At 46.6% G+C, this 21,823-nt stretch overlaps 1 protein-coding gene across 1 annotated transcript; it reads left to right on the top strand.

Annotated features, from left to right (window-relative positions):
* Positions 1-11,133: 11,133 nt before the first annotated feature.
* On the top strand, positions 11,134-21,760 carry LOC132454964 (rho GTPase-activating protein 8-like). Its single transcript, XM_060048613.1, has 13 exons — positions 11,134-11,283; positions 12,123-12,180; positions 14,121-14,267; positions 14,729-14,816; positions 15,443-15,574; positions 16,461-16,547; positions 16,864-16,962; positions 17,225-17,335; positions 17,935-18,008; positions 18,513-18,590; positions 18,890-19,018; positions 19,725-19,828; positions 20,618-21,760. Exons 2-13 carry the CDS (start codon positions 12,141-12,143, stop codon positions 20,810-20,812), a joined length of 1,284 nt encoding a protein of 427 aa, XP_059904596.1. The 5' UTR covers positions 11,134-11,283; positions 12,123-12,140; the 3' UTR covers positions 20,813-21,760.
* The last annotated feature ends 63 nt before the right edge of the window (positions 21,761-21,823 follow it).

Raw genomic sequence — 21,823 nt, 5'->3', positions numbered from 1 at the left:
CGGTTTGACTTTGGTGGAGGAACGATGTGTCTTTGGCCTCGAGGCTTACCGTTCGTATGATGATCGTCATTAAGTCGCAACATTTCCCCAGACCGGTCGGATGCACCTGGCAATGTGGACTGCCAGGTGTTGTGTTCGTGTGGATAAATTGAATTAATCATGTACCGTACTTCCTGCCTGCTTGTTTCACTAGCATAGCGGTTTAAGAGCTAGACAGAGATATGAAAGTGTAAACTCAAGGTCGAAACCTCTCTGATCCGACACCAAACATGAAATTAGTGTGACTGCAAGTTCTGTTTCCGTCTCTGTCAACAGCTCTCAAATACGTCATGAGATGAAGAAATTACTTATTTATACCGTGCAAAAAGCCTTCTATCTTTGTCCGTCCATCAATCTGTTCTTATCGTGTTAAGGGATGCAATTCAATACAATCAATAAATTATTGTTGATTAGACCATTTAATCAAATAAAAAAACGTGATTTGTCCCTTATTGGGCAAGACACAATAGAACAGCGGAATTGACGGCAGTAATGTGGACTGCCAGGTGTTGTGTTCTTTTGGATAAATTGAATTAATCATGTACCGTACTTCTGCCTGCTTGTTTCACTAGCATAGCGGTTTAAGAGCTAGACAGAGATATGAAAGTGTAAACTCAAGGTCGAAACCTCTCTGATCCGTTTCTGTTGTATTTAAAAAAAAAAAAGTACTGAGAGTTAGAAAGGTACCGATCTAACTCGTAAATTAACAGACAATATTTTGAAATGCTCCAAAGGGAGAAGCATTCCAAGAGAGTGATTCAACCTGACCAAATAAAGGAGATAGCCTCAACAGAATGCCTTTCTCTCCACTGTGGGCTGGGCGGCCGGTTCTTTATCTTTCGTTTTTTTGCTTCTTTCAACTTTTGCAAATAATGACCTAACATTCTCTTTGCTGAACCAACGATAGAACGGCTGCCAAAACACAACACACGCTCAGAGCTCACTCTCTCTTTCACTCACCCATTAAAAACAACTCTCTCTCTCTCTCTCTCTCTCTCTCTCTCTCTCTCTCTCTCTCTCTCTCTCTCTCTCTCTCTCTCTCTCTCTCTCTCTCTCTCTCTCTCTCTCTCTCTCTCTCTCTCTCTCTCTCTCTCTCTCTCTCTCTCTCTCTCTCTCTCTCTCTCACACATCCATTTCCACAATGTCAACCTTCATGCACAGTGGTTTCTGTAGAGCAGAAGAAGAATAAAAGAAGAAGAATTAAATTGATGGAACCACGTTTTGTGTTTTAATTTCTTAAGCCATTGGTCGAAAAATCATTCATCTTTTTCTTATCATGCATTGAATACATTTATTTATTTTTTTGACACTTCTAGGGCATTTAGCAGACGCTTTTATCCATGTCAACCATCAAAGGCTACAGCCAACTCGTCAGCAGCAGTTAGGGTAAGGCGTCTTGCTCAGGGACAACACTCAGCTAGGAGGAGTCGGGGATCGAACTAGCAACCTTCCGGTTACAAGTCAAACTCCTGAGCTACCTCCTGCACCAAGCCGACTCCAATTCAATCTTTTGTAATAAGTAGATTCGCAATTATTGAAATCAAAACGAATCAGGATTCTGAATGTATTGTCAGACAAACAAATGTATTGCTACAACCCCCACATCTCAAACTAAAATGTCTCATCATGGCCAACCTGAGTCAGACACAGAGGCATATCTCCATGGGACTCTCTGACGCTCTCATTTGAAAGATGGCCGATAGATGTTGTGTTGGCGCTACCGAGGGGAAGCTCACCTTGGGCGCAATCAGAGCACTCAGGAGAATCCGAAGGTCAACCATCTTGGAGAATTAGCCGTTAGCCTGAGAAGAGGCTTCTGCTTCTGTAGGGGCTATGCGCGCTGGTGAGGTGGATGTTATGTATATTTGCAAAGCCTAAACGTCTTTGGGGATATGGTAATGTGTGTTTGTGTAAATATGAATGTGTTTGTTTGCATATACGTGTGTGTGTGTGTGTGTGTGTGTGTTGTGTGTGTGTGTGCGTTTCTGTGTGCGTACGTTTGTGTGTGCGCATCTGTGTGTGTGTGCGTATCTGTGTGTGTTTTTGTGTGTGCGTATCTGTGTTTGTGTGCGTTTCTGTGTGTGCGTACGTTTGCGTGTGCGCATCTGTGTGCGTGCGTATCTGTGTGTGTGTTTCTGTGTGTGTTTCTGTGTGTGTTTCTGTGTGTGTGTGTCTGATCTGTGCGGTCTCTCCGCTGGTACAATGCAGCAGGTTGCAGGGGATTTAGTACAATTCGTGTGTGTGTGGTTGTGCGTGTGCATGCGCATCGGTTGTGTGTGTGTGAGAGGGCTGTGTGAGGGAGATAAGACCCCCCCCCCCCCCCCCCCCCCCCCCCCCGCTCCTCACACACCCAAGACCACAACACACCTCCCCCCCCCCACCGCCCCCCTCACACACCCAAGACCACAAGACCCCCCCCCCCCCCCCCCCCCCTCACACACCCAATACCACAACACACCTCCCCCCCCCCCCCCCTCACACACCCAAGACCCATCTGTTCAGGATGTGGTCTTGGGGGAGTGAGGGGAGGGGGGGGGACGCGAGGTGGTCCTGGTTGGGAAAAGGGGGGGGGGGGGGGGGGGGGGGTGCGGGTGTGTGTAAGAGTGTGTGTGGGGGGGGGGGATAGCGATATGCTCTTGAGAAGAAACATCCTAGAGACACGCAGGAATACGCTGCAACTCCATCTCGTCTGTTCAGCTCTAGAACTGTGCCCTGCGTCTTTCCCGTGGACCCGCCGTCTCCTTCACCTCGCCAACCCGCCGTCCGGCGAGACTCGAGCGCCGCTGTAAATGAAGGGGCGGCCATTTTGAAGGATCACTCCACACTGGCACAGGTTGAGCCAATGAGACGAGTCCTCACAGCTGTGTTGAGATAAACACCGAGCCCTGGCAGGCACCGGTATCCCATAGAGAGACAGGGCGGGGAGAGGGAGAGAGAGGGGGAGAGAGGGGGAGAGAGGGGGAGAGAGGGGAGAGAGCCAGGCGCAGGTATCCCATAGAGACACAGGGAGAGAGACAGTAGTCAGCACAGCTTGGAAGAGGGGGAGAGAGAGGGGAGAGAGGGGAGGTGGGGGAGAGAGGGGGAGAGAGCCAGGCGCAGGTATCCCATAGAGACACGGGGAGAGAGACAGTAGTCAGCACAGCTTGGAAGAGGGGGAGAGAGAGGAGAGAGGGGAGGTGGGGGAGAGAGGGGGAGAGAGCCAGGCGCAGGTATCCCATAGAGACACGGGAGAGAGACAGTAGTCAGCACAGCTTGGAAGAGGGGGAGAGAGAGGGAGAGAGGGGAGGTGGGGGAGAGAGGGGGTAAGAGCCAGGCGCAGGTATCCCATAGAGACACGGGGAGAGAGACAGTAGTCAGCACAGCTTGGAAGAGGGGGAGAGAGAGGGAGAGAGGGGAGGTGGGGGAGAGAGGGGGAGAGAGCCAGGCGCAGGTATCCCATAGAGACACGGGGAGAGAGACAGTAGTCAGCACAGCTTGGATGAGGGGGAGAGAGAGGGAGAGAGGGGAGGTGGGGGAGAGAGGGGGTAAGAGGGGGAGAGAGCCAGTAATCACCACAGCTAGGGAGAAAGGGGAGAGAGGAGAGAGAGGAAAGAGAGAGGGTGAGAGAGAGGGCAAGAGAGAGGGGGAGAGGGAGAGAGAGAGAGGGGAGGGGGAGGGAGAAAAGGAGAGCAAGGGGGAGAGGGAGAGAGACGGGGGAGAGAGCCAGTATTCATCCCAGCTGGGGAGGGAGGGGGGAGAGGTGGAGAGACGAAGAGATTGAGGGGGAGAGGGGGGAGAGGGGGAGAAGGAGAGACGAAGAGAGGGAGAAAGGGGGAGAGAGGTAGAAGGGGAGATGAAGAGGGGGAGAGAGAGGGAGAGGAGGAAATCCTAATGGGCGATCCAGGGAGATGGGAAATGATGACAAATAGCCTCAAGGCCCCACAGCAGTGGGTTCGACTCCCTGCTTTCGTCTGGGTTTTATTTCTCTCACAAGACGCACATTAGTTTGGATAATGGTCTGTCACAACACCAGGGAAGAGCGTGCTAAAAAAAAAAGGCAGAGGGCTGACGCACGGCGATGGGAAGAGTATTAAAGGCGAATCATGTCCAAACCACACGGTTCAAGACTGTTTGTACTGCCTGATTGTGGGGGTGAAGATATGGGGTGGGTTCGAGTCCCTCCTGGGAGTCGATCAAATCAATTTCAGTTCCTTTTTTATACCTTATTAATTTCCTGTAATAAGTTTACAGAAGTTATGCCTTGCGGACATTGGAGGAAGATACAGATCCTTTTTCACACGCTAACTCGCTACACGTTGCAGTGATCCAAGTAGCTGTGATCACGTCGTGGCAATCTCTTTACCAGCTACTGCTTCAAGGACCGATGGGACTTCAAAATGCAAAGACGCACACAATAGTTGGTAGACAATTAACCTATTTTAACTTCTGCATACACTAGTCTCCTCTCTTGCAGAGCGAGACCAGACTACAGTGCCACAGAGCTATTTAAACCTAGAGAAGAATAGAGTAGACTAAAGGTAGAACGACTAAACAAAACAAGGAACAGAAGAAAGAGCTTAAATTATTAAAATAAAAACAACATTTGTGTTTTACCATCGCAATCGTCATACAACACCCGCTGTCCAAAAAGCGAATCATATTCGAATAATTTCAACATCAAACTATTTGGGGCCAGAAGCTAAAAAAGTCAGACAAACATTGCATTTCAAAACGCAAAAAAACAGGAATTCAGACACGAACCACAGCACTCGGACGCGTCCGATTCCTGCCCACGTGGCACCTTGTTTATTTGATCCGATCCCACACACCAATCACAAGGACACACTGTGTTTATTCCTGGAGATCCCATGGCCGATCACGCCTTTAACAGAGTCAGAGCCAGCACTAATAACAGCTATTTAGAGCAGGGTGTTCACAAACAGGATACGTGTGCTGGCTCAGTCTGAGGCAATCAGGCTTGAACATCTCAGTATTTATGAGCGTATGGCAACGGACGATGAAGAATGGATCGAGTGTCGTTCCTCCTCGTGGTACAAATTGGTCACCAGCGCTATGAGTGGAGGTCTGCTTTTTAGAGGCCACACACACACACACACACACACACACACACACACACACACACACACACACACACACACACACACACACACACACACACACACACACACACACACACACACACACACACACACACACACACACACTAAACTCATTGAAACTCGATGATTCATTTCACTGCGTCACATTATATTGCTCATTTACATTTAATTGGACGAAGGACGATCTAAACCAGTGGTTTTCCACCTTGGGGTCAGAACTGGGGGTCTCCTCATTTGCATATGGGGTCACAGGAGATTGCTGACACAAGCTACAAATATTTGATGATCCAATTTGGAGAACCATTATTATTTCTTTAAAAGGTCTGGTATATACGAACAGACATACTAAGGATTCAGCAAACTACGACTAATCACTTAGTGTGTGGTCGATCGATGTGATGATGTCCACCTAGGTATCACCGGCATCAACGCCAGATGTGGAATTGAAAACAATTTGTGGGCAGGCAGATGCACAAAAGTTGAAGTTGAGGTCACTAACAATTTTTGAGAGCCGGAAATGGGGTCACAAAAAAAAAAGACTTGAAACTGCTGATCTGCACGCTTGCATCATATACGCTTCAAAGAGTTCTCCCCGGAGAAGCAGCACGCCCACATCGGATCAGAACAGGTCATTAGCCTCTGAAAGTGTGCTAGGCTTCAGCTATGAACGCTTCACGACTGGCCATCGCCGTTGTTTAAAAGGGGTGCATGCTGCTTTCAGTTTCAGCATTTTAGGTAAACGCATTAACCAAGAAAACGGTGTGAATACAAATGGGTTTACGCCTCAAAACAAGGTTGGAACAACAAGTTTAATAAAATAAAAGTCCCCCCCCCCCCCCCAGACATTGTTTACATATACAATCTAAATTAGCCCAATGAGGTTGAAGTACTGAGATAAGCTGCGTCGTGGCATAAGTAGATCATAAACAAGGACTTTCAGAACCTCCTACTTTCACTTGAAGGAGTTTTCACGGTGGACCGGTGGGAGAAGAGAATAAATAGGAGGACCCCAATGTACAAACCAAAAAGGAAGACCTCCCATTAGCCTTGATTCATCCGGGGCACCGGCGAAGAGATGGCAAACAGCATGCCAGCACACCGTTTTATCTACATAATAGCTCTGGCCCCTTTTATCATGTCCGTTTGATTTATTACCAAAACCGCCACAAACAGAACCATGGATCTCCATCTTGCGCTCCCATCCCCGTATCTGCCGCCTCGGTACGCGTTACAGTTAGGCTTACAGTTAGTGGAGCTAAACGCTACCTGCTGCCGAGCTAACAATGGCTGATAATTGAGACAAAAGGAATAAAATAGCGGTTGGAATTAATTAATGTTTAATTAACTTGATGAATTACGTTTTTACGCAGTGTCTCTTTCAATTTGAGTCAAGTGAAAGAAACACAATTATGAAGAGGAATTCTTTAGATCTGATTTCAGATAATGGTTGATTCATATTTCTTTTCATTCACTTGATGAACAGCGTTTTCTACAGTGATAAGAGCCTGGTTTATTTCAGTGAGTCAAATAAATACTGTAAGTCGAAGTGATTATAAATAAATGTGGTCTGAATATATTTGGCAATCTTGAGAGATTATCTGGTCAAATTCACTTTCTTCTTCATTTCTTATTTCTTTCCTGTCCTAGGCATACAGAAGAAATACCTGAGTAATAAAAAAAGACATAGATCCTTTTCCCACGATGACTAGCTATCTCGCTTGTGTGAGCTGAATAACATAAATCACATACCTATTGGCTTTTTGGTTTTGTTTATTGGTTGTGTGTCTGATCTAAAACTTCCTTTACACCAACGTCATAAACATGATTAGTTATACTTTTGATAATCACCGCAAAAATGTTTTTCTCTTGAAAGTCAGTGATTCTCTTTGTGTTTGTCACTGATGAGTCATGACCATTCAATAAAAATGTGTGGTTGAAGTTCAAACCCTAGCGTATTGAGTAGATAAATGCAACATGATTTGGAAGCCATACTCACCGGCAACAACCAAAACGGACCCATCCGTTTTAGAAATCCCATCATACAATGCCATCATACAAATCTCAATAACCTCGATAAGAAAATTCAATAATCATTTGGTAGTCAGACACAAAGAGCTACAAATACGGACGAAAAATCTATGAAATCATCTAAAGTGATCACTCCTGATCACTTTAAGTGTCCCGTTTCCGATCGATTCCTGTAGGGGGGCTGGCACCTCCTTGTGACGCTCATTAAATATTTAGACTCTCAGAGGACGATTCACTATGGCATCGACTGAGGTTTCCCTCGACACGACCTAGCATAAACATCCTTTTACCCAGACGGGGGGAAAAGTTGATGTCACCCGTGACCTTGCAGAGGAGAGACCTTAAGATTGTCTTACTTGATCCTGCCGTCGGGGTCTAGAAATAAGCCTTTATCAGACCTCCATCGCTGTCCTGCTGGAAGCCCCTCGAGTGGTGGTGTGGGTTGGGGGGGTGGGTGATCGTGGGTCCAAGGTCAGCCTCCTCTGGTTCCCTGGCTGGAGAGGCCGGTCGGACCATAGGGCTTGGGAGGGAGAAGGGAAGGAAATGATTCTTAATCAGGACACATCGGCGGGTCGTGGCGGCCGTTTGTCATGATTCGAGATCAAAGTCAACAATTCTTGAATAAAAATGACGTTTTTAGTCTAAAGTCTCAGTGGAATAATTGATACGGCCAGTGCAGCCAATTATGTATTACAATATTTTTGCTCATTTTTTGTTTTGCTCACTAGTTCAGACTTTAATAAAACTGATCTCATTTAAAATTTGAAGGATCATCCTTCCGAATAAATGCATTTGTCGGATAAACCTTTTGAAAGTGGTCCTAGCATGGAGCTAACAGCATGATGCCTGTATGCTAGGCACCATTTTGTTTTTGCCTCGGATACTGAAGGTCAAGACTTCTGAAGGTCAAAACCCTGCCACACGTGTTGTCATGGACAATACCCATGCTATACTTTGTCATTCAAGCAAACCAGTACTACCATTTGGATGTGTTTCATATTTATCCTGTTCATCTCATGTTCATCATTTTGTAACTGAGGGGAGCTGAGACAACTAGCAAGGTTGAGAACGTTCACCCCCAAGAGTAACTCCAGACTGGAGCGGGTCTGTGAATGTGCTGCCATCTATGGGTGACGATCAGCAGGACAGTCTACAGATACAATCTTCTGTCCAGGAAAGTCTGGCGATACGTTTTAACAAACTTCTGTGAGATTACTTCCTTAGTAGCTGATATATTAATTGAACCACATCTTGGATACAGGTTATCTCAAAGGCCTTCATCCCAATCAAAATGTATTGGTTGTTGTTGTGCTTTAAAAACTTACACTGAAGTCCTACTATTTAATCATGTTTCTGACATTTTTGCAGTTTTATCCAAAGGGGCCTCATTGTGTTTTGAAACCATGTACCGGGACGTCCGTGTCCATTGGAGGGAATCAACAAGCTCCACTGGAAGGATCTTTTGAAACTCGGAGATTAAAGACATGTCAGGGATTTCTTCACATAAAGCCTGAGAGCCTGAGAGGGAGGAGTTGCCACGGAGACGGAGCGAAACCCCCGAATGTCACGGGGACCTTGAGATGGAAAAAACACCACTTTCAGGTTGTACCATGTCGACTAATGAGGGAGATGGGAGAAATCATGTGACGCTCGGAGATCAGGAATTGGCTGGGGGGGGGATTGGGTTCTGGGGGAGAGGGGGGGGGGGGGGGTCCCTGGCAGAGGTCAGTGTGTCGCCCTCCAACCGTTCAGATCTAAAGCCCTCGCAGGCTTATTGCATGTGATCAATAGTGACTATAGATGGTTTACGCTGTGTTTAACAAACTAACACTGTAGCCAACTATTTAACCATTATGCAGACGGTTTTATCCGAAGGGGCTTCAGTAAATTTTGAATACATGAAATGGGATGTCCGTGTCCATTAGAGGGAGTCTTATGGTGAATCAGCCTGCCCTGTGATTCGCTTCCCACAAACGATGCTACCTGCTCTTCTCCACACCATGCCCGCCACAGAGGACGGGACGAGGCGCCCTCTACTGACCTCTGCCGGCCGGAACGCCTCAGCGCAGCCAACCAATTACCCGGCTGCCGCTTGTATTACAATGATTTCCACCGCGACCACGTGTATGCATGTTTGTACTACTACGTGTTAGCTTGCACCTGCATGCCCGACCGCCATACATCCTGACCAAACTTGGCATTTCACACACAAAAGCTTTTTTTTACCCGTTCCACCGGCATATGTGGAATAATCAGTTCCACGCGCGCGCCAGCACCGCCTCCGGCACCGTGGCATACAATCTGGAGCGCGCGCTCGCGCTCACACACACACACACACACACACACACACACACACACACACACACACACACACACACACACACACACACACACACACACACACACACACACACACACACACACACACACACACACACACACACACGATCTATTTATAGATCCTGGCTTTTTACAATAAAGACCCTAGTTAGTGGTTTTTCCATTGCCCTGCCTTTGATAAATACAAAGACACCCCGCATAGAAGTGTGTGTGTGTGTGTGTGTGTGTGTGTGTGTGTGTGTGTGTGTGTGTGTGTGTGTGTGTGTGTGTGTGTGTGTGTGTGTGTGTGTGTGTGTGTGTGTGTGTGTGTGTGTGTGTGTGTGTGTGTAAATTTAGCCAAGCCCTGCTTTTGCTTGCATAATAAATACATGATAACAATTGACTTAATAAGAAAAAACAAGGTTGGTTTTTAATAAGCAGTCACCTACTCTCTGGGATACAATACAACACTATAGCCTATTTCAAGAGAGAGAGCACATCAGGCCTATAGTTCTAAATATAAACATATTTCAAGGTGAGCTTGGTGACTTTACACCTTATCCACTATTTTAATACAAATGATTCACTATGAATAGTTATCGCTGATTGATTTTGTGTCTTAGTTAACATTGTTCATCAGCTTCTAGTGTGGATGGTTTAAGGATTGGTTGAGGACTTGGTGACATTCCACTGTTGTTTCTAAAACCCAATTATAATTGGTTTGTGTTTTGAAACCCTTGCTGGGGTCTGTACTGCTGTTCTGGGGTCTGTACTGGCTCTCCTGTGGTCCAGACCCACACCGGTATAAAAATAAATAAATAAAATATATTTATAAGTAGCCTAGTCCTTCTAGATAGTCCTTCTGGCCAGAGAATAAACAGTTTAAAAACATAACCGCACTGTTTACCACCTCAAGTGAATTGACCTACCCTACCCCCAGTCAGAGCCACATATATATATATATATATATATATATATATATATATATATATATATATATATATATATAGGCAGGACTGTCTCACTTGTATTCATTTTACTCTGAAACAACTTGAATGGATCTTTAGATGTTGGGGGATAATCAGCACAGCAGTCGCTATTTAAAGCTATAATAAACTTCGTGTTTTGTTTATTTAGGTTTAGCGTTATGAAAAAAATTGCATGCACAATACGCGCACATTTTCGTTTTCCCTCTGGGCTAAGCCCTGGATGTTTTAAACCTAGAAACACCCCTGGAGGACACCGACTAATGGGTCTGAACGCCATTTTACCTGCGCGTCACAGGAGATATTCCACCAGCAGGGGTCAGGCTTTCCCTAGTCCTTACTTATACCTTATTTGTTTTTGCAGACCTATTCTTGGTATTTTAAGCATGAGAACGCTGAAACGCTTCTTCATCGTTCATATGTTCATGTAGGCCTTCTGAATTAAAAAAATGCTTTTGAATGCAAACCGAACGCAATTTAACAGTCACATGTGGGCCATTGATAAACTTTACCTGTCAGGGTTAGAGTTGAATTTTCTTCCGACTAATGTAGTGACGGAACATATATCTCCACCAATGTTGGCCTTTGTCCTTTAAATTTGGTGTTAACCATTTATTTCGGATTATATTAAACACAGACGTCCTCCCTGGGGGTAGTCTGAGTGGAGCACACACACCTTGGCACTGAGCATGCGCACTGTAGTCGTGTCTTGAAGACTACGCGGATTGAGGAAGTTCACTAACTCATGCGATTATCATGCTCTGGATTTAAGTATTAGTTATTAACACTAACTTTTCCGGGAAGTATTATAGGTACGTATAGCCTACCTAAAACTAACTAGAATCAATCTATCGGGGAAAAAAAGTGATTTTACGCCATTGCTTTGAATCCCCAAGTTGTCTTAAAATGAAACTACTTAATATTTTCTGCATGGGTAGCCTATATTAATTATTATAATGACATGTATTCAACTTTCGATGTAGGCTTATTCGACTTTCCATTAACTGTTATTCACATGCATAATAACCCCTGCGATGCTTTGCCATAACTTACCCTTACTGGAATGCAACATCGTGATTTCATATATTCAGGCTTCATACTTTGATATTATACTGTAATATTTCCTCTTCTCAGCATGGCAAGGGCATCTAGTCCTGATACGTCAAAGTAGTTTGTGACGAACAGAGTGGGTTTGATGATCAGAGGTACTGATAGACATCAGTCATTATATGGGCTGAATAAAATGCCATTACTGTCCAGACAGTTTCATCATAGCATCTTTATGCGGTGAAACGTGGTGACCTTCACTGTAACTGTCATGTTAGCAGTCTGTCACATTAATGCGCCGTTGATCTGATAACTTTAATAACAATATGACAGAAGACACCACATATGCGATTAGGCGATTGGAGTAATCTATTTGTACTTATTTGTCTCATTAGACTTATGAAACTCTATATATAATGTGTGTGTGTGTGTGTGTGTGTGTGTGTGTGTGTGTGTGAGTGTAATGTCACCTCTTTTTTTTAATAAAAGCAAACACTACAGAGACAGTAGTCCTGCATCACACGCACCGAATAATGATGATAGCAGACTTCACTGAGTGCTTTATGTTCTCGAGTTGATGCTGTTTTGGTTTCTCCTTCCAAAGACACCAGTGGCCTTCAGGATGAGCTCATCTGTAGACCTGGAGCAGATGGCTGAGATAGGTAAGATACTCTGGGAGAGGAAAACTAACTATCATTTCTTCAAGAAAGTCTCACTCACGGAGGTGGCAAGACTACCATTAGCTTTTGAAGGCAGCAATCTCACTTCAGTAATTTCACTTTATCACTTATTCATTGCGGAGTAATATCAATGTTTATGAAACCAAATCCTGTTTCGTACTAATTACAAAAGTCGTTTTATCATACAGCATATAATTTCAGGATTTCCTATTCAACCAAAGGAAGCGCCAGGTTGGTGTTATTGAGCTTAAAGCTCTTTCCCACAAGTTTTCTTTTCTTTTTTTCGCTTTGAGACTTGAGGCTCTGAGTCAGTTGTTACACGCGCGTCTTCGTGAGGCTGCATGATCACAGAACGCCTCAAACCCATTTCTTATCAGCCATGAATCTTTCTGATGAACTATAAAGTCAGGATTGTGATTCACTGTAACGTAGGGTTGGGTAATAGTCCAATGCTAGACTTTATTAAGGTACAATATAAAACATGCATTCTTCTTTCATTTTGAAGGAGAAAAAAATGATAAATCGTTAGTTAACAAATAGTCAGATGAACTATTCAGTAAAAAAAATAATGGTCCTCAAAGCATAATATGAATAATGTGGTACTTGGAAAATACACACACACTCACTCACTCTCTTACTCACTCATCCACACACACACACACAACACACACACACACACACACACACACACACACACACACACACACACACACACACACACACACACACACACACACACACACACACACACACACACACACGCGCCTAAGCCCCCCTCTGGGGAGAATCCCAGGCCGCAGACAGGCATCAGCTGCTGTGCGTGCGTGCGTGCGTGCGTGCGTGCGTGCGTGCGTGCGTGCGTGCGTGCGTGCGTGCGTGCGTGCGTGCGTGCGTGCGTGCGTGCGTGCGTACGTGCGTGCGTGCGTGCGTGCGTGCGTGCGTGCGTGCGTGCGTACGTGCGTGCGTGCGTACGTGCGTGCGTGCGTGCGTGCGTGCGAGTGACCACAGGAGGGATGGGCATCGGGACCCCGACCCAAACGGCTCCCTCTGCCCCCAGAGGGGCACTTCCTGTCTGCTATCAGGCTGACGGCCGCGCTATTTATAGACGGACCCTGGACCTCCTGCTGAACAAGGCCAGATAGCATCACTCAGTCTGGGGATGACCACAGCTTCCAGTAACAAGTCCTCTGCTCTTTCTGTTTGTGGCTGATAGTGTCACCGCGAGCATCACAGCCTTCCCCCGCTGCCTTCCCACATCGAATCAATCTTTATTGACCAACGTGTCCGCCGACTTGCTGTTGGAAGGTTTCAGTTGGGGCTCGGCTAGCTGCTAAGCTAACCTTGTCGGGTGGTTCTCATTGTAGGGACCCGGGTTGGGTTCTGTCCTGCGGTTCTGTGCTGTCGTTTCATCTGTTTCGACTCCCACTCTCCAGTCTGTCTGCGCTGTACGGTCCAGTAAGGCTCGCGGGCTGCTTGTGGGAGGCATGTAGCTCAGGGAGTAAAGCGGGATGGCCGGTAACCAGAAGGTTGCTAGTTCGAAACCCCGGCTCCTCCTAGCCGAGTGTCGAGGTGTCCCTGGGCAAGACGCCTCACCCTGACTGCTCCTGACGAGCTGGCTGTCGCCTTGGGTGGCTGACACCGCCGTTGGTGTGTGAATGCGTGTGTGAATGCGAGGCAATATTGTAAAGCGCTTTGATTGGCCACTGGTTAGAAACACTGTGTAAATGCAGTCCATTTACCATTTAAAGGCCCACAAAAATATACATCCATAAATATATTTGAAAATGGTGGATGACAAATCAACTGATAAAACACGTCCCAGTGTCCGATGGCCGTTAGGTGTGATGACCTGTCGGTTGGCGGCCATGTTGGATCAAAATGGCGGCCGTGGGTCCACCTTTCATTGTTTTTGCCTTTATCAGAATTGAAGAAGGACGATGAAGAGTACGAGGAAGAGCACAGCGGCCTGGCCCAGCGTCCGGCGTCGTTGCCGTCACCGAGCGGGGGCGGGCTTGACTCCTCCCACCCGTATTACGACGTCGCACGCCACGGGATCCTCAAGGTCATAGGTCAGCCGGGAACACGTGAACACACAACGTCAACGGATGAGGCCTGTTTGGTCGTTCAAGGGAGACGAGCTGATTGGTCGTCTAGAATATAGATTAACGTCTGCCTCACAAAATAATCCTAATTTATTAATCTTATTCTTGATTCTCGGGTGATAATATACATTATATCCTCATAGTGTATAAACTCAAATACACGGGGTACTAAGTGACTTCCCTAATGGGACAAATTATAATTTTAAACACGTTTGCCTTTTTGTGTCACAACATTTATTCTTGCAAATTCTACATCGCACCCGATTGGCTTTTAAACCCCCCCCTGTAAATAAACCTCAGTCACTTACCATAAACCCATCTCCATATATTACCATGGAACGGAAAAAAAGGCCCACATTAACATGCAGGGTGCGCCTGCCCTAACGGCCCCAGCTGTTTCCTGTCTCCCCTCCCGTCTTCCTCCCCAGGGGACGACAATTACGGACGCAAGCTCATCGTCTTCAGCAGCTGTTGCATGCCGCCGTCCCACCAGCTCAACCACCAGCGCCTGCTAGAGTGAGTTGTCCCCCCCCCCCCCCCCCAGACGGACAGACCCCAATGGGGGTGGAACCCATGGAGGTCTTCTCTAGTCGGTATTTAAAGATCACCGATTGGAAATGAGGGAATTAATACAGGCATGGATTTGGGGCGGTTATATATTTTTTATCTGATTTGATTCGTGTTTTCAACGTAGGCATGGCCGCCGAGGAGAATAACAAATAGACTAGAGTGAAGGACAGGCTTTCCTGGCCCAAAAGTTTGTGGGCTTGATCCCCGACAGCAGCATCGAACTTTTAGCGAGATGAGATTGAGTGAGATGCCTAAGCCCCAGTCTTCTGTTGAAGGCCCTCCACCTCTGTTCACTATGAATCTGGAAAATGTGATCAAACGACCGAAATCAAACTTACGTTGCGCGTGAGATGTTTGATGCAAACTACGGAAAAAGGCCTCATTAAACACTATTTTAACGCAAAATAATAAGTGTATGTTCGATGCAAAATAATAATAACAGTAGGTTAAATGCAAAATAATATTATTAATAACAATAATATTTTTCAGTATTAGTAATTAGTAACTTATGCCTCATTTAGTCTGATACAATACATTCAGGTAGTGTGGATGAAGCTCCCCGTTGTGTGCAGGTACCTGAAGTACACTCTGGACCAGTACGTGGAGATGGACTACACGGTGGTGTACTTCCACTACGGCCTCCGCAGCAGCAACAAGCCGTCCATCCGCTGGCTGCGAAGCGCCTACGCAGAGTTCGGCAGAAAGTCAGCCACGCCCCCCACTGCCCTTCACACATAAGACACACGCGCATGCACAGACACGCACACGCGCATGCACACACACGCGCGCATGCATTGACACACACGCACACATGCACAGTCACACACGCACGCATGCGCGGAAAAACACGCACACATGCACTCACACAAAAACACAAACACGCACACATGCACGCACACGCACACACACGCACAGAAACGCGCACATTCTCACACACACACAAACTCACATCCCTCACTTTGGGTTTGAATAGTCACATAAAGTCCCAATTTAATCGCTCAAATTAACATTAAGAGTAGAATAACACCACTACATTTAGCAATGCACAAACGCACAAATCATTCCTTTAATGCATGAAATAATTTTGTTCAGGCTTGTTTGTTTTGTTTTACGTGTTTTTAAACATTTATGATCCTCCTCCATTCATAATTCATTTTAATAGCCTTCTCTAGTAGTTCAGCCCTCTGAGGTCACACTCTCGTTCGGATGGCCTCTAACCAGATTCAGACTCAGTTTATTTTATTACATCTTAGCGTACAAGCTCACAAGAGTAAGGCTTGGTTCCTCAGAGCAGCAATAATACAAGATCACGATCACAAAGTAAGTCACGAGTCAAATAAGTAGCAGCATCAATACAAGATCACAATAATAAAGAAAGAAAAGTTGGTCATAGTAATTAGAGAAACTAAAACAATGATAGTAAGTAATAATGAAGTGCAGTCAATTATATGGTTTTCACGTGTTACGAGCCAAGGTGCAGAAAATGCTGTGCAAATTACAGAACGATATGATGCAGTTAAATAGTCTATTGTTGCACTGTGTGTGGGGTTGGTTTAGGGGTAATGGCTTCACCTCCTCATGTGACCCCAGATACAAGAAGAACCTGAAGGCCCTGTATGTGGTCCACCCCACAAACTTCATCAGGATCGTCTGGAACATTTTCCATCCCTTCATAAGGTAGGGAACGCCGATCGATTGATTGAACTCTGAGTGATTGATCACACGGAGCGACGCAGCGTTCAATGGGTCTCAACGTTGGACCGATTTCTCTCTCTCTCTCTCTCTCTCTCTCTCTCTCTCTCTCTCTCTCTCTCTCTCTCTCTCTCTCTCTCTCTCTCTCTCTCTCTCTCTCTCTCTCTCTCTCTCTCTCTCTCTCTCTCTCTCTCTCTCTCTCTCTCTCACTCACTCACTCACTCACTCACTCACTCACTCACTCACTCACTCACTCACTCACTCACTCACTCACTCACTCACTCACTCACTCTCTCGACAGTCACAAGTTTGGCAGGAAGTTGACGTACGTGAACTACCTGGCGGAGCTCCGGGAGCACGTCCCCTACCAGCAGCTCGTCATCCCCCCCGACGTCCTCAGGTGCTGATTGGCTAGTTTTAAAAAAACTCACCGTAGGGGATTGGACGTTATCGCCCAAGTATGCATGGATACCGGGAGTGAATGAGCGTCGAATCAGATTACAGTCACATTGTATTGTACTTTACAATACATTTTCACAATTCACCAAGAGTCATATTCCTGTCGCTATTTACACAACTTATTAACACATTTCTGTGGATCTACCTTCTCTAAAATCTCGTGTGTGTGTGCGTGTGACACTTAAACATCCCATCACCCACAGACACGACGAGCGGTTGCGAGCGGCTCAGAAGAGTGGCCCCGCCCCCCCGGTGAAGACCCCCCCGCCCAGGCCGCCGCTGCCAACCCAGCAGTTTGGGGTCAGCCTAAAATAGTGAGTCTCTCTCTCTCTCTCTCTCTCTCTCTCTCTCTCTCTCTCTCTCTCTCTCTCTCTCTCTCTCTCTCTCTCTCCATTCCAGCCATTCCAGGCAGCTTCTGAAGTGTGGTCAAAAGAGGAGGGACTGGCCAACCGCTTTCAATGCTTTGCTTTCTCGCTCCTCCAGATTCCTGCCCAGCTACCTAACACTAACACACTCTCTCTCACACAACATTCCAGTGTCGAGGTGCCCCTGAGCAAGACACCTCACCCTAACTGCTCCCGACGAGCTGGCTGTCGCCTCGGGTGGCTGAGACCGCCGTCGGTGTGTGAATGCGTGCATGAATGGGTGCATGTTGGGCAATAATTGTAAAGCGCTTTGCGTGGCCACTCGTTAGAAAAGCGCTGTATAAATGCAGTCCGTTTACACTCTCTAGTTTGCATATGGTACAGTTTAGTTTGAGACGCAAAGAGCAAGTGGGAGGTTAGTTGTCTTGCACAAGGATGCCTGGATTAGGGGAATCAAACCCGGAAACTTTCATCTGGGATTCAAATTCTCTACTCTGCAGTATTTGAGTCAGGTCTGAGGTTTCTAACGGGGAAACTTGTGTCTGCAGCATCCGGGAGAAGAACAAGCAGGCACTGATCCCCCTGGTGATGACCCAGAGCATCTCCTACCTCAAGGAGCACGGTGGGTGCTGAGAGAGGCTTCAAACATGGGTCTGGGTCTGTTGATGTTAGTCTGGTGGTCTGTTGGTCAGTTTTAAGTGTCCAAATTTGGATTAGCACTGGAGCACTTTAATTGTTTTACCTGTGTGACGGTCCCACTTGTGTTCCGATCATGCGAGGTTTTAAACTGTGTAACGGAAGCTCACTTTTAAACTGCGAAACAAGTTTACCCACGGGTACTAATAAAGTAACCTGAACCTGAACCTGCTTTAAGTGTCTTCCAAAAGGTCATCTAGACATAAGAACAATGAAGCAAAATACATAGAAAAATATGTACATAAAAAAATCACAGTAACACACCCTTACGTGTCAAATGATTCGTTTCTCGTAACGTGAAATCACTCGCTCGCCACACAACCTCAAAAAGAGTAGTGGAAACTTCCCCGTTCTCTGAGCTCAACTGCAGGCGATTGTTCACCCCAGCGTGTTTCTGGTCTGATGTTTGATCCTCATTTCTTTTGTCCAGGGCTCAGAACGGAAGGCCTGTTCAGGAGGAGTGTGAGGGTTCAAATCATCAAGGACATCCAGAAGCTCTACAACCTCGGTGAGGGAGGAGCCAGGAAAACACCCCGCTGGGAGCGTGTGTGTGTGTGTGTTAGGGAGTATTAGGGATAGAAATAGAGGGAGAGAGAGAGAGAAATAGAGAGGGAGTGAGAGAGAGAGAGGGAGCGAGAGAGAGAAATAGAGAAGGAGAGAGAGAGAGAGAGAGAGAGAGAGAGAGAGAGAGAGAAATAGAGAGAGAGAGAGAGAGAGAGAGAGAGAGAGAGAGAGAGAGAGAGAGAGAGACACACGTGTGGACATACCTGTCCATCATTCTCGGCGTTCCTCTCTCGTTCTCCGCAGGGAAGCCGGTGAGCTTCCAGCAGCATGGAGACGTCCACGTCCCCGCCGTCATCCTGAAGACCTTCCTGAGGGAGCTGCCCGAGCCCCTGCTCACCTTCGCCCCCTACCAGCAGGTCCTGGACATCACCGGTGAGGACCCCGGTCTGACGGGGGGCGGGGGGGGCGGAGTCCCCACGGGACTGGGGGAGAGTAAGGGGGTGTTGGGGTGAGGGGGGGGGGGCCTGCTGGGGGTGAAGTGTACCAGCACGCCCCCCCCCCTCCCCATGGGAGGGAGGGGGGGGGTAGTAAGAGGGTGTGGGGGGGTGGAGGGGGTAGCTGTTTGTCCCCACTGGGGGCGGGGGGGGATGTTAGGAGGCTTACGTGGGAGAGGATGTGAAGGGGGGGGGGGTCTGAGTTAGGGGGTGTGGGGGGGAGGGTTTGGAAGGGGGGGGGGGGTCAGGTAGAGGGTTTGGAGGAGGGGGTTGCTGGTGGTCCCCACTGGGGGGGGGGGGGGGGGGGGGGTGGTTAGACGGCGTGAGGGGAGGGATGAGTGGGTGGGTTCAAGTTGAACGCGGTACAATACAGCAGTACCCCGGGGAAATATGTCCGGCGGAGAAGCTAATATTATGGTAATATTGAAAGCAAATGTCCTTCACTTATCGGCAAAAAAAAGATGGGAGAGAAGGAGAGGCCGGCTCCCCGGGTTTCCATCCCCGATGCCCACGACGACCTAGAACTAATGGGGTACATACCAAATACCTGCTCCTTAATGGCATGCATCTGACTTCATTACAATGGGGTGGGAAGCGTCTGCTTACTGGAGGACCGGTCGCGTAAAGTCATGTTTCTGTGGCAGGCGTGGAGAGCAGTCTGCGGGTGTCCAGGTGTAAACAGATCGTTGAGAGCCTTCCGGAACACAACCGCGAGGTTCTGAAGTACCTGGTGACCTTCCTCCACATGGTGGGTGAAGTTACCTTGCTACTACTCGTAACTAGTCCTAGTAACTAGTACTAGTAGCCTTCTACTACATCTACGACCCTACCCCTTCAGTTACACACCTGTGTAATTTAATCACACACCAATCAATTACACACTTTTGTAATTGAACCAACTTGTGTAATTGAACACACTTGTGTAATGAACCCTTGGTAAATTACACATTTGGTTAAATACATTTGTTGACAGTTTTCAGGGGTGTCACAAAAAAATCATACCACTATACTTTCCATTTTATATAAACGTTGTCGTTTACACTTCAGATGTAAAAAAATAAATAATAATAATTAACTCCTCAGTAATGATTATAACACTAACTGTGTAACAATAACTACGACTCTGACGTTAACTGTGTTGCTTACGCTAGCTGTGATGCTATTCAACACCTAACTTTGAAGCTAACACTCACTGTAACGCTAACGTTAACTGTGTTGCTTACGCTAGCTGTGATGCTATTCAACCGCTAACTTTGAAGCTAACGCTCGCTGTAACGCTAACGTTAACTGTGTTGCTTACGCTAGCTGTGTGATGATATTCAACCGCTAACTTTGAAGATAACGCTCGCTGTAACGCTAACATTAACTGTGTTGCTTACGCTAGCTGTGTGATGCTATTCAACCGCTAACTTTGAAGCTAACGCTCGCTGTAACGCTAACGTTAACTGTCTTGCTTACGCTAGCTGTGATGCTATTCAACCGCTAACTTTGAAGCTAACGCTCACTGTAACACTAACGTCAACTGCGGTTCTGACAGGTGTCCGTGGAGAGCATCGTGAACAAGATGAGCCCCTCCAACCTGGCGTGTGTGTTGGGCGTGAACCTGCTGTGGCCCCCCAAGGGGAGCGTGTCCCTCTCCGCCCTGGCCCCCATCAACGTCTTCACCGAGATTCTCATCGAGCACTGCGACGCCGTGTTCCGGGAGCCCGTGGTCGGCACGGCAACGGCATGAAAACACGGGAGACGACGTCTTGTTTTTTATGACGAACTAGATAACGTATTTTATGACGAACCACTGAACGGTTCCGACCTGGGTAAGACGAGGAGCACGTCCGAGATGTCCCGGTTTTCCTGTTTTAAGGGACATTTCGGTTGACTTTGATGAGGAAAGTGTTAAAGGAGACATATTATACCACCAGGTGTGAGCGGGATTAGCCATACAAGCCGTTTCGAAAACCTGCCCCATATGACATCACTAGTGGGCGTGTCCACCTAGATCTGTGCCTGATAGATGAACGTTTACTTCAGTCCACTGGGTAGGCTGGTAGACTGATCTATCGCAGCACAGATCTAGGTGGACACGCCCACTAGAGATGTCATATGGGGCAGGTTTTCGAAACGGCTTGTAAGGCTAATCACACTCACACCTGTAATCTAAAACGACGTGTTGTAACATATTTGCCATTATTCCGTACTTTTTCAGTGTTTCAATGACATGTTGAAAATGTGTTATATGATTTTGCTTTGTTTCTCTTTATTTTACAAATGTATTAAAAAGTGAGGGTTTGTTACTACACATATAAGCACCTTTATTATCAGCAAGGTCCCTGGTGATGAGGGTCGCCATGACTACACTGGTATCCCGTTGACGTTTCCGAACTTGTGTCACACGGTAACGTTACAACCAGAAGCGAGTGGCAACACCAGACAGTTTTTGTTCTTAACATTTGTTTATTAATGATTCCATTTTTCATAAGAACTCGGTACAAAAAAGTGAGACTACTCTTTACCATTTACCAACTTCCATCAACGTTATTTTTTTAATGCATCATTAAAGGAAAGAAAATAAAAAATAAAAACTACATTGGCATATTTAAGACAAACACTTTTTTCCTAGACATCCTATCAACTGGACGGTCTCCGTGACAACGAAAATAAAGACGACTACTTCTTCAACAAACACGAGTTTCTCTTCCAAGCTAGGAAATCTTTGTGTTGTCTTTTACATTGTTCCCTGGCGACC

The sequence above is a fragment of the Gadus macrocephalus genome, chromosome 4 (genome assembly GCF_031168955.1).
Source record: "Gadus macrocephalus chromosome 4, ASM3116895v1".
In the NCBI taxonomy this organism is placed as follows: domain Eukaryota; kingdom Metazoa; phylum Chordata; class Actinopteri; order Gadiformes; family Gadidae; genus Gadus; species Gadus macrocephalus.
Note: the sequence above shows the minus strand (reverse complement) of the source record. Positions and strands in the feature narration are given on the sequence as shown.

Bases quoted from the DNA above. Each gene is read 5' to 3' on its own strand.
- LOC132454964 (XM_060048613.1), top strand. From the start codon at position 12,141: ATGAGCTCATCTGTAGACCTGGAGCAGATGGCTGAGATAG. The intron at 12,181-14,120 runs GTAAGATACTCT...TGCCTTTATCAG, and splicing joins GGAGCAGATGGCTGAGATAG to AATTGAAGAAGGACGATGAA. The intron at 19,829-20,617 runs GTGGGTGAAGTT...CGGTTCTGACAG, and splicing joins TGGTGACCTTCCTCCACATG to GTGTCCGTGGAGAGCATCGT.